Source organism: Leucoraja erinacea, chromosome 37 (assembly GCF_028641065.1).
Source record: "Leucoraja erinacea ecotype New England chromosome 37, Leri_hhj_1, whole genome shotgun sequence".
In the NCBI taxonomy this organism is placed as follows: Eukaryota; Metazoa; Chordata; class Chondrichthyes; order Rajiformes; family Rajidae; genus Leucoraja; species Leucoraja erinaceus.
This window is the reverse complement of record NC_073413.1, coordinates 821,128-834,507: the sequence shown is the minus strand read 5'-3', so window position 1 is coordinate 834,507 and position 13,380 is coordinate 821,128. Positions and strand designations below refer to the sequence as shown.

Sequence of the window (13,380 nt, the reverse complement as noted above, 5' to 3'; positions counted from 1 at the left end):
TTAACGCTGTCCTACACACACTAAGGACTATTTTACGTTTATACCAAGCCAATTAACCTACAAACCTGTATGTCTTTGGAGTGTTGGAGGAAACTGAAGATCATGGAGGAAACCCACACAGGTCACGGTGAGAACATACAAACTCCGTACTGACAGCACCCGTAGTCGGGATCGAACCCTGGTTTCCAGCGCTGCAAGGTGGCAACTCTACCGCTGCGCCACCATGCCGCACTGGGCCCTTTGTTTTAATATTCCCCGGGCTGGAATCTCACATTGATCCTTTCTGGTAAAGGGTCTGTCCCACTGTACGAGCTAATTCAAGAGTTCTCCCTAGTTTCCCCTGATTCGAACTCGGAGAATTACGGTAATAGCCGCTCGTGGAGTACTTGGGGCTCTCGTGGACATTTTTCAACATGTTGAAAATACTTCACGAGCTGACTGCCTTTCCCGAGTACCTGCCGTTAGCGTTACGAGCCACTAAGAGACGTCCCGAGCTCCGGCGTACCCGCTACGTACATTCTACGTACTTACGAGTTAGATTTTTTTTTAAACTCGGGAGAGCTCTTGGGTAAACTCCTATAGTGGGACAGGGCCTGAAACAACATCCGAATCTGCCACCTGCATCTTCATTCATTCCAAGTACAATTCAATTCTCACCCAGTGCTTCCTGGTGCTTGCCATGACTTTACAATTCCCAGTTCCATACTGAAATGTCCCCATGGTCTAACCATAATCACCTCAACTTTATAATTTTCCAAGGTCAGTAGTGTTATTAATCCCAAATTACATCTTTGACACTTGTAATTTCAGCTGCCTGGACCTTCAGCTCTGGAAGGTTTTCCCTCATTAATCCTGCCTCCTTACCTTGCCTCTTGCACCTTTTACAAAGCTTCTCCTGATTTCTTGCTTTATGTTTGTGTGTGATATTCTGCCTACTGAACAGCTCTGTGAAATGCCCTGGGGTAAACTCTGACATTATAAATGCAACGTGTTGTTGTTGAAGTAAATAAAAATCAAAACATTACGCAGGTGTTGAAAATCTGAAATAAAATTAGAAAATGATTGTAACATTCAGGTCTGAAACATTCATTGTTCACAAGTTCAGGTGATGGGAGAAATTAGGCCATTCGGCCCATCAAGTCTACTCCGCCATTCAATTATGGCTGATCTATCTTACCCTCTTAACCCCATTCTCCTGCCTTATCCCCATAATCCCCCTTATACCCGTACTAATCATGAATCTATCTATCTCGGCCTTTGGAATATTCATTGACTTGGCCTCCACAGCCTTCTGTGACAATGAATTCCACAGATTCACCATCCCCTGACTAAAGAAATTTCTCCTCATTTCCTTCCTAAAGGAACGCCCTTTAATTCCGAGGCTATGACCTCAGGTCCTAGACTCTCCCACTAGTGGAAACATCCTCTCCACATGCACTCTATGCAGGCCCTTTTCCACAGGCGCTACCTGACCTGTTGAGTATTTCCTGCATTTTTTTAATTGTTGTTGATTAAACAAATTCCAATTGAATTGAAAGGTCTTTGTAACAACTCAGGGGAATTCTAACTTCCTGATACAATCAGTGGGGTGGAGTGTTATTGTGACAAGCTCTGTGACTTAATATTTACATAGTGGTTCTACAAGCAGTTGCGAAAGATAGTGATATGCCAACATGAATTTTAATATCGGTATCTAAAGACCATTTAGTTTTAAGTTTTAGTTTCAGAGATACAAAATGGGAGCAGGCTCACCGAGTCCACTCCAAACACTGATCACCCATTCACACTAGCTCAGATTCAGATTCAATTTTAATTGTCATTGTCAGTGTACAGTACAGAGACAACGAAATGCTCTATGCTATCTCCCTTTCTAATTCACTCCCGACACATTAGGCCCAATTTTACACAGGCCAATTAACATACAACCCCGCACGTCTTGGGGAGGTAACCAGTGCACCTGGAGGAAACCCACGCGGTCACAGGGAGAACGTGCAAACTCCACACTGACAGTACCCGAGGTCAGGATCGAACCGAGATCCCTGGCGCTGTGAGGCAGCGGCTCGACCAGCTGCGCCAATGTAATGCCCTGAACAGCACCACAACATTCTGAGGAGTGGAGAGCGAGAATGTGTAGCCCGTACCAGAGAAATCCAAAACCAGAGGGCATAGGTTCAATGCGAAGTGGAAGAGGGTTTAGAGAACAAGTTTTTAAAAAGTGAGGATTTTATTTTTCACCGAGAAGGTGTTTTCAATCTGGAATGCACTGCCTGAGGTGGTAGAGGCTGGGGATCTCACATGGTGAGCCGAGGGGTCGTTATGTGTGTTACATGACCACGCATTTAATGCAATATGGAGGTACCTATAGTTGGTTCATATAGTTCAGAAACAAGGGAGGAAGGTGAAGATGGTGAAGGACCCGCAAACCATCAAAGCAAAACGTCAACCCAAACCCACTCAGAAACAGACAAGGAAATCATTCCCCTAATGCACCAATGGAGAGATTATAGACAATAGATTATAGCCAATAGTAGATGCAGGAGTAGGCCATTCGGCCCTTCGAGCCAGCACCGTCATTCATTGTGATCATGGCTGATCATCCCCAGTCAGAACCCCGTTCCTGCCTTCTCCCCATATCCCATGACTCTGCTATCTTTAAGAGCCCTATCTAGCTCTCTCTTGAAAGCATCCAGAGAACCTGCCTCCACCGCCCTATGAGGCAGAGAATTCCACACTCACAACGTTCTGCGAGAAAAAGTGTTTACTCGTCTCCGTTCTAAATGGCTTACTCCTTATACTTAAACTACCCCTGGTTGTGGACTCCCCCAACATCGGGAACATGTTTCCTGCCTCTAGCGTGTCCAAGCCCTTAACAATCTTATATGTTTCAATGAGATACCCTCTCATCCTTCTAAACCCCAGAGTGTACAAGCCCAGCTACTCCACTCTCTCAGCATATGACAGCCCCGCCATCCCGGGAATTAACCTTGTAAACCTACGTTGCACTTCCTCAAATTATGATTTTTGATTATGATATTTATCTGTGTGTATTGTGGTTACGGGCCAGTTAAATTGCTGAGGTATGAATGTAATTGTTTCGTTGTCGGCACATGTGACATTTAAACACTCCTGTTGAGCAATAGATGCACCAAGGGTAGCACACATGCTGGATGGCCAACACTTGGATAGGGAGCAGGTATGAGCTTTAGATACAAGGCACTGTATATGCTGGTTCGCACAAACAGGCATAAACTACTGGAGTAAGACAGCGGGTCAGGCAACATCTCTGGAGAACATGGATGGGTGGTCTGCAGGGATGCTTCTTGACCCGATGAGTTACTCCAGCAGTTTGTGTCTTTAGACATTAGAGATACAGCATGGTAATAGGTCCTTCGGCCCACCGAGTCCGTGCTGACCAATGATTACCCTGTACACCAGCACTATCCTACGCACTAGGGACAATTTACAATTTACCAAAGCAAAATAACCCACAAACCCGTCTGTTTTTGGAGTGTGGGAGGAAACAGAAGCATCTAAAGAAAGCCTACACAGTCACAGGGAGAACGTACAAACTCCATACATAGAAACATAGAAAATAGGTGCAGGAGTAGGCCATTTGGGCCTTCGAGCCAGCACCACCATTCACTGTGATCATGGCTGATCGTCCCCAATCAATAACTCGTGCCTGCCTTCTCCCGATATCCCTTGATTCCACTAGCCCCTAGAGCTCTATCTAACTCTCTCTTATCCAACATCCAGTGATTTGGCCTCCACTGCCCTCTATGGCAGGGAACTCCACAAATTCACAGCACTCTGGGTGAAAAAGTTTTTCTCACCTCAGTCTTAAATAGCCTCCCCTTTATTGTGGCCCCTGGTTCTGGACCATTCGATCCAAAGAGATGCACTACCTCAGTCTGTAATACATGATACTCATAAATCATGTAGGGTTTCTAAACTATCTTCCTTTACACCGATGTAGTTATTTAGTCCGTACCTGAAGTCATTTTGGCAACTGCAGGACTGTCCCCAGTTTAGAAGTCCCTGGTGTGTAGTCTTTGACTCAGCTGTTCAATGCACTATGAAAGGAGAAAATCTGATCAGTGCTCTGTGGAACATGGTGACTAATGCACAGCCAATATGTTTACACTAAAGCATACTTTGTAAAACAAACTGCCAGTTTCAGTACACTGCGAATAAGTCCAAGACCAGCACAAAGTGCTATACGCACCAATCTACATGTAAAATTAAACTTAGCATGTCAGAGAGTGTGGCAACAGAATAGTTTACTATACCTGAAAGGATGGATGTCAGACCATGGGCTGTTGCTGGGGTTATTCTTGTAGATCACCATCACACAACTAGAGTCTGGAGTTAAATAAAGGCAGTTATGCAGGCATGAAGGGAAAATGGCTAAATTGAACTGAAACATTAGATTAAAAATGTCAGATTCAATGCTCCAGATGTTTACACAAAGATTTCATAATACTCAATAAAGATATACAATATGAATCAGACAATAAAGCAGTAGAGAATAATGGTGAATCCAAGGATCGGACAGATTTTCACAATGAGCAAAGGACAGATGAAGAGGGAGTAGAGAGAACACAACAGTAAACGAACCAAAGGTAGACAAAAATGCTGGAGAAACTCAGCGGGTGAGGCAGCATCTATAGAGCAAAGGAAATAGGCAACGTTTTGGGTTGAAATGCTTCTTCAGACCCGAAATGTTGCCTATTTCCTTCGCTCCATAGATGCTGCCTCACCCGCTGAGTTTCTCCAGCATTTTTGTCTACCTTTGGTTTTCCAGCATCTGCAGTTCCTTCTTAAACAGTAAATGAACCAAGGAATGTGAATGCAGGTTGTAAGTAGTTCCACACGTCTTCTTAAAGCAAAAGGGCAAAAAATGAAGCACATAGTAAATGGGAGCGATGTTTAGGGGGGGGGCACAGTGGTGCAAGAGTAGCAAGTCAAGTCAAGTTTATTCGTCACATACACATACGAGATGTGCAATGAAATGAAAAGTGGCAATGCTCGCGGACTTTGTGCAAAAAGACAAACAACCAAACAAACTACAAACAGAATGGAACAGAATGGCACAGTGGTAGAGTTGCTGTCTTACAGCACCAGAGACCCGTGTTTGATCCCGACAACGGGAACTGACTTTGTAGAGTTTGGCCCACCAAGTCCGCACTGACCAGCGATCCCCCGACACTAGCACAATCATACATACTACGGACAATTTACAATTATTACTGAAGCCAATTACCCCACAAACCTGAATGTCTTTGGTGGGAGGAAACCGGAGCACCCGAGGAACACCCACACGGTCATGTGGAGAACGTATATACTCCGTACAGACGCCACCTGTAGTCAGGTTCGAACCCGGGTCTCTGGCACTGTCAAGCAGCAACTTTACTGCTGTCCAAATGGCATTTGGCGTGGATCTAAGGGTGCAAGGAGAGCACTGTCTTGAGAAACGCCGCACAGTGTGAACTTGCCTCTGGTCCTGGGTGGAGCCTCCCCTCATGAGTTGGAGTCACAGACATTTGCTGTGCAAAGAGACGCGGGCATGAAAAGGAGTCGGCAATGGGTATGTTGCCGGACCTGTTTCCAGCACTGTGGTTTCATTTTAGACTTCCAGTAACTGTATGGTTTAATTTTCACTTTTTACGTAGGTGCCTGGAGACAGACGTGCGAGGGAGTGGTGCTCTGGCGAGGGAGAGGGACTCACAGAATATTGCAGAAGATTGAGGGGGATCTTATAGAAACTTACAAAATTCTTAAGGGGTTGGACAGGCTAGATGCAGGAAGATTGTTCCCGATGTTGGAGAAGTTCAGAACAAGGGGTCACAGTTTAAGGATTAGGGGGAAATCTTTTAGGACCAAGATGAGAAAAACATTTTTTACACAGAGAGTGGTGAATCTGTGGAATTCTCTGCCACAGAAAGTAGTTGAGGCCAGTTCATTGGCTATATTTAAGAGGGAGTTAGATGTGGCCCTTGTGGCTAAAGGGATCAGGGGGTATGGAGAGAAGGCAGGTACAGGATACTGAGTTGGATGATCAGCCATGATCATATTGAATGGCGATGCAGGCTCGACGGGCCGAATGGCCTACTCCTGCACCCATTTTCTATGTTTCTATGTTTCTATGAACTAGGAGAGGGACAAGGGTCAGTGTGTTGAGAATAGGGGACTGTCAGGGATCAGCGTGTTCAGACTCAGGGAGGGTCAGCGATTCATTGCTTGGGCAAGAGCAGGAATGGGCAGCAGTTTTTGGGCAAGTGAGATACAATAGTTAAAAAGAGTCAGACCTTTGATCCAGCCCCACCTTTTATCGATTATTGTTGATCTTCTACCTTGTTGACCCAGATTCCAGCCAGACCTCCAGTGCTATCTGTATGCTGCTTACAACTACAAAAGTGTGCTCCGGTTTCCTCCCACATCGGACGGCACAGTGGCTCAGCTGGTAGAGCTGCTGCCTCGTAGCGCCAAAGACTTGGATTCGTCCCTAACCTCGGGTGCTGTCGGTGTGGAGTTCTCCAAGACCACGTGGGTTTCCTCCCACATTCTAAAGTATAGGTTAATTGGCCTCTGTACATTGCCCCAGGGGTGAGAAAGTGGGATAACATAGAACTAGTGTGAAGGGGTAATTGATGGCTGGCGCGGGCTCAGTGGGCCTAAGGCCTGTTTCCTTGCTGCATCTTTCAGTCAAGCAACTCGTGGTGGAATTAGGGAGGAATTAATCAACATGAGGGAATAGGTTACAGGGAAAACAAGTGGTGGAACAGAATGGGGCTCGTATTCATTCGATATGGAAAATGGCTCCAATGTTAAATGAATAGAAATAATTCAATATTTCGACACCATCCCTCATTCCATCCTGCAGAGTCTCTATATCCTTTAACGAGATTGTTCTACATGGATAGATACAAAATACTGGAGTAACGCAGCAGGCCAGGCAGCATCTCTGGAGAGAAGGAATGGGTGACGTTTCGGGTCTGAAGAATTTCAAGCGGAAGAAGGGTCTCAACCCGAAACGTCACCCATTCCGTCTCTCCAGAGGCGCTGCCTGTCCCGCTGAGTTACTCCTGCATTTTGCGTCCATCTTCGATTTAAACCAACATCTGCAGTTCCTTCCTACACATTTTGTTCTACATGGACATCGCTTTCAGAAAATGCATAGAGACTGTTCCCTTTGTGAGTTATTCATTAACTCTTCCGTCCCCTCCAACCACTCCCCTTCTGACAGCAGGTTCCCCAGAAAGAGCAGGAGAAGCAGCACCCACCTCTCCCCTCCCTGCCATCCTGGGACCCAAACAGTCTTGTCAGGTGAAGCCCTGATTCAACTGCACTTCTTCCAATCTAATCTACACTTCCATGCTCCCCTCCTCATCAGAGAAACCAAAGGCGTGACACAAAGGTGCAGCTGGTAAAGCTGCTGCCTCACAGCGCCAGAGACCTGACCTCTGCAGTCCCACTGTGACTGCGTGGGTTTTCTCCGGGTGCTCCGGTTTCCTCCCACATCCCAATGACGTGCAGATTTGTAAGTTAATGGCCCATCCATGGCGCGTAGGGAGTGGATGAGCAAGTGGGATAACATAGAACTAGTGTGAACGGGTGATCAGAGAACATGGTGGGTTGAAGGGCCAGACTATGTGAGTCCATATCTCAAAACTAATTTAAATTAGACTGTGCGACTGCTCTACAGAGAACTGAGGCTCAATTTCCAAGGGTGACCCTCAGTGTCCTGTCGCCTGCCATTTTAATTCTCCAGACCACTGCACCCACTCAGGCTTTCTTTGTACAAAGCTCACTGCAAGCTTGGGGAACTGCACCTCATCTTCCATCCACGCGCACTGCACTCCCAGGCATTCAATACTGAATTCAGCACCTCCATCATCCATTTTCTGACAGCACAAAATCATTCTGGATGAAGGGTGATTGATTTCAAAATCATTCTAGATCAAATGCTGGAGTAAGTCAGCGGGACAGGCAGCATCTCAGGAGAGAAAGAATGGGTGACATTTTGGGTCGAGACTCTTTTTCAATCTGAAGAAGGATCTCGACCCGAAACGTCGTCCATTCGACTCCTTTTCAGAGATGCTGTCTGTCCCGCTGACTTACTCCAGCTTTTGTGTCCCTCTTCGGTGCTAACCAGCATCTGCAGTTCCTTCCTACACTAGATGAGGGGTGTTTGACCCAAACAGTTGACTGTGTATTCCCTCCACAGATGCTGCCTGGACTCAAGGACCTGCAGCCTGTTTTCCCGCACAGTGGCATTGCATCACCTGGACAACGTTGGTCTCCACCCTGACATTCCTCGTTCACTCTGTCCCACCCCTTAATTACTTAATAAGTTTGTTTTCTCACTTTTCAAGTTCAGAGGAGAAGTCATCAAGTTGAAACATTAAGTGCTGTTTCTCTCTCCCACTGATGCAGCCGGCCTGTCTTTGTCACTTTTCAAACAGTGCATTCCATTCCACCCTTATTTTAGAGATACAGCGCAGAAACAGGCCCTTCAGTCCATCGAGTCCCTGCCGACCTGCAATTCCTGTGCAGAATCACTATCCTGCACGCCAGGGACAGTTTTACGCTTTTTACCGAATCCAATTAACCTACACACCTTTGGAGTCTTTGGGAAGTGGGAGGTAACCAGAGTACCCGGAGAATACTCACGCTTTTACAGGGAGAATGTATAAACGCTACACAGGATCAAACCCGGGTCTCTGGTGCTGCAAGACAGCAACTCTACTACTGCCCTGATCCTCTGCTTGAAAGATTTTTCCTCTGACCGTTAAAACCCTCCTACTCCTCACTGTACACCTATGACCTCTGGTTGTATACATTGCTAATAGACAATAGACAATAGGTGCAGGAGTAGACCATTTGGCCCTTCGAGCCAGCACCTCCATTCAATATGATCATGGATGATCATCCCCAATCAGTACCCCGTTCCCCGTTCTCCCCAAATCCCTTGACTGCCTTTAAGAGCTCAAGAGCTCTATCTAACTGTCTCTTGAAAGCATGCAGAGAAATGGCCTCCACTGCCTTCTGAAGCAGAGAATTCCACAGATTCACAATTCTCTGGGTGAAAAAGTTTTTCCTCATCTCCGTTCTAAAGGGCTTACCCCTTATTCTTAAACTGTGGCCCCTGGTTCTGGACTCCCCCAACTTCGGGAAATGTTTACTGCCTCTAGCGTGTCCAATCCCTTAATAATCTTATATGTTTCAATAAGATGCCCTCTCATCCTTTAAACTCCAGTGTATACAAGCCCAGTCGCTCCATTCTCTCAACATATGACAGTCCCGCCACCTCGTGAACCTACGCTGCACTCCCTCAATAGCAAGAATGTCCTTCCTCAAATTTGGAGACCAAAACTGCACACAATACTCCAGGTGTGGTCTCACCCAGGGTTCAGTCTCTGACTAGTCACTCTGTCTCTGCCCCTTAAGGTTTTGTACACCTCTGTCAGGCCCTCAGCCACCTCTGCTCCAAGGAAAACAAACACAACTAATCCACCCTTCTTTTACTGAAAGACTCCATCCCAGCCAACCTCGAGGTAAATCTCCTCTGCAGTCTCTCCAATACATTCATGTTAGGAACATGTTTGAACATCTTCTAACCAAAATGTTATGTTGTAATGTGACTTCTATGTTCTTTATTCTATGCCTCAGCTAATGATGGCCAGCATCCCATATACCTTCTGCACTCCTTATCTACCTGTATCATCACCTTTAAGACTTGTACATCAAGTCCTGCGGTTCCTTAATATTTCTTCAGGCCCTAACGCTGATGGCTTATCCTTACCAGACCTCCCAAAATGTCACACCTCATGTTTATCGGGATTATATGCCCTCTACCATTGCTCTGCCCAATTTACCAGATGATCAATATCCTTCTGTAACGTAAGACTATCCCTTCACTACACCGCCAATAATTGTGTCAACTGCATCTTAATAATCACCCCTCCTGTATTCATATCCAAATCATTAATGTACATGACAGACTCCAAGGGTCTCAGCATCATTCCTTGTAGTGCTGTCTATACGGAGTTTGCATGTTCTCCCGGTGACCACGTGGGTTTCCTCCGGGTGCTCTGATTTAACTCCCACACTCCAAAGAAGTGCTGGTTTGTAGGTTAATTGGCCTCTGTAAATTGTCCTTATTGTGTAGGGTAGAACTAGTGTACGGTGATCGTTGGACGGCATGGACCCAGGGGGGCTGAAGGGCCTGTTTCCACGCTGTATCTCTAAACTAAACTAGTACAGCCCTGGCCACAGGCTTCGAATTACAATAGCACCACCCTACCACCACTCTCAGTCTCTTATTAACAAGTACATTTTGGATCTAATTTTCCAAACTGCATTGAACGTTTTGGACCAGTTTTCAATTTGGAACCTTGTTGAAGGCCTCACTGAAATCGGAGGCAACTGAAGTGTACTGAAGTCTAAGGACATATGATGAAAGAATGGATCGACTGTCATAGAAATTCCTGGAATTTAGAGGGATGAGAGGGAATCTTATAGAAACATAAAATTATTAAGGGATTGGACAGGCTAGATGCAGGAAAAATGTTCCCGATGTTGGGGGAGTCCAGAACCCGGGGTCACAGTTTAAGAATAAGGGGTTGGCCATTTAGGACTGAGATGAGAAAAAACTTTTCACCCAGAGAGTTGTGAGTCTGTGGAATTCTCTGCCACAGAAGGCAGTGGAGGTCAATTCACTGAATGTATTCAAGAGAGAGTTGGATGTGGATCTTGGGGCTAACGGAATCAAGGGATATGGGGAGGAAGCAGGAACGGGGTACTGATTTTGGATGATCATCCACGACCATATTGAATAGTGGTGCTGGCTCGAAGGGTCGAATAGCCTACTCTGCAGTTTTTTCATTGGATCTCAGTACGTATGACCATCATAAACCAAAAACAATACAGGGCTCGGGGGTAGACACAAAATGCTGGAGTAATTCAGCTCAGCGGGTGAGGCAGCAGAGATGCAGGGGTCTGGGTGTCCGGGGCAGGGGTCGGGGGGGAGCTGGGTTCGAGTGGTCTGTGTATCTGGGGCAGGAGTCAGGGTGTCTGTGGTCTGGTGTCTGGGGCAGGAGTCAGGGTGTCAGGGCTCTGGGAGTCAGGGTGTCAGGGGTCTGGGAGTCAGGGTGTCAGGGGTCTGGGGCAGGAGTCAGGGTGTCTGGGGCAGGAGTCAGGGGTGTCAGGGGTCTGGGAGTCAGGGTGTCAGGGGTCTGGGGCAGGAGTCAGGGTGTCAGGGGTCTGGGAGTCAGGGTGTCAGGGGTCTGGGAGTCAGGGGGTCAGGGGTCTGGGGCAGGAGTCAGGGTGTCAGGGGTCTGGGAGTCAGGGTGTCAGGGTGTCAGGGGTCTGGGGCGGGGTCAGAGTCAGGGTGTCAGGGGTCTGTCTGTGTGTCTGGGGCAGGAGTCAGGGTGTCAGGGGTCTGGGGCAGGAGTCAGGGTGTCAGGGGTCTGGGGCAGGAGTCAGGGTGTCAGGGGTCTGGGCAGGAGTCAGTGTGTCAGTGGTCTGGGGCAAGAGTCAGGGTGTCAGTGGTCTGGGGCAGGAGTCAGGGTGTCAGGGGTCTGTGTGTCTGGGGCAGGTGTCAGGGTGTCAGGGGTCTGTGTGTCTGGGGCAAGAGTCAGGGTGTCAGGGGTCTGGGGCGGGAGTCAGGGTGTGTCCAGGGGTCTGTGTGTCTGGGGCAAGAGTCAGGGTGTCAGGGGTCTGGGGCAGGTGTCAGGGTGTCAGGGGTCTGGGGCGGGAGTCAGGGTGTCAGGGGTCTGTGTGTGTGGGGGCAAGAGTCAGGGTGTCAGGGGTCTGGGGCAGGTGTCAGGGTGTCAGGGGTCTGGGGCGGGAGTCAGGGTGTCAGGGGTCTGTGTGTCTGGGGCAAGAGTCAGGGTGTCAGGGGTCTGGGGCAAGAGTCAGGGTGTCAGGGGTCTGTGTGTCTGGGGCAGGAGTCAGGGTGTCAGGGTCTGTGTGTCTGGGGCAGAGTCAGGGTTTCAGGGGTCTGGGGCAGGAGTCTGGTGCAGGACAGTCAGTGGTCTGGGGCAGGAGTCAGGGTGTCATGGTCTGGGGCAGGAGTCAGGGTGTCAGGGGTCTGGGTGTCTGGGGCAGGAGTCAGGGTGTCAGGGGTCTGGGGCAGGAGTCAGGGTGTCATGTGGTCTGGAGCAGGAGTCAGGGTGTCAGTGGTCTGGGGCAGGAGTCCGGGTGTCAGGGGTCTGGGCAGGGTCTCAGGGTGTCAGGTGTCAGGGGTGTCCCTCTCTCCGGACACTTGTGTCCTCCCCTGCTGTCACTGCAGTGTGTGTGTGTGTGGGGCGAGGGGATCTTGCTGTGGGACAGCCTGGTCGCAGGGACCGACCGGCGGAGGGGGAGGGGGGCTATGAGTTACCGTGGGAGAACCGTCGCGAAGGGGCCGAGCGGCCGGGGTTGGGGGGGGGGGGTAGTAGGTGTGGGACAGCAGGCGCTGATGGCCGAGCGGCCGCCACTTACCCGTCGCCGCTCCGCTCCAGCGACACGTCGCCGCCTCACCCGGAACCACTGAGGCCCGGGTCACAGGAAGTCCGGGTCACCGCGGCGGCGGCGTTGCCTGGCGACGGCCCTCTCCCGCCCCCCTCTCTCCCCTCCTATCCCCCTCCCCCTCTCTCCCCCCTCCCCCCCCCCCCCCCCTCCCCCCCCTCCCCCCCCCCCCTCCCCCCCTCTCTCCCCCCCTCCTCCCCCCCCCTCCCCCCCCCTCTCCCCCCACCCCCCCTCTCCTCCCCCTCCCCCCCTCCGTCCCCTCCCCCCCCCTCCCCCCCTCTTCTCTCCCCTCCCCCTCTCTCCCTCTCCCCCTCCCTCCCCCCCCCCCCCCCTCCCCCCCCTCCCCCCCCCCCCCCCTCCCTCCCCTCCCCCCCTCTCTCCCCCTCCCCCTCTCTCCCCTTCCCCCCCCTCGCTCCCCCTTCTCTCCCCCTCTATCCCCCTCCCCCTCTCCCCCTCCACCCCTCCCCCTCCCCCTCTCTCCCCCCCCCCTCTACTCTTTCCCTGGCCCACTTCTCTCTCTCCCCCTCTCCCCTCCATCCGTGTTCCACCTGTCCCCCCAACCCTGCAAGAGTATTTTATTATCATATTGACAGTGTTTTACTGTCACCCCCCTTCCCCCAGCCCTGTCCCTCCTACGTCCTCCCTCCCCATCACTGCTGTGTGCCCCTCTCCCTCCCCATCCCACCTGCTTTGATTCCCTCCATGCTGCTACTGATCTGTCAGCGACCAGGCCTCCGGGGAACAGGATCCAAGGGCTCCCCACCATCAGGGTGAACAGCTTTCTCTTCACCTCAGCCTTAAACTGCTGCGCCAGGCTTATACAGTTACCAGTTCCCTCAGCTGTGGATGCATCGACCCTGCATCCAG

At 49.8% G+C, this 13,380-nt stretch overlaps 1 protein-coding gene across 4 annotated transcripts in view; it reads right to left on the bottom strand.

Annotated features, from left to right (window-relative positions):
* sgsm3 (small G protein signaling modulator 3) overlaps positions 1–12,569 on the bottom strand; it is a 112,574-nt gene extending 100,005 nt beyond the window's left edge. Inside the window, exons 1-4 of one of the 4 annotated variants that reach the window (XM_055662986.1) lie at positions 12,487–12,564; positions 5,273–5,441; positions 4,290–4,362; positions 3,992–4,073 (exon numbers count right to left, since the gene is read on the bottom strand). In XM_055662986.1, the coding sequence (XP_055518961.1) occupies positions 3,992–4,001 (10 nt within the window). In that variant the 5' untranslated portion in view covers positions 4,002–4,073; positions 4,290–4,362; positions 5,273–5,441; positions 12,487–12,564. Of the gene's footprint in view, positions 1–3,991; positions 4,074–4,289; positions 4,363–5,272; positions 5,442–12,486 lie in introns of all 4 variants that reach the window. The other 3 variants (XM_055662987.1, XM_055662988.1, XM_055662989.1) reach the window with 3 other exon arrangements.
* Positions 12,570–13,380: the final 811 nt, after the last annotated feature.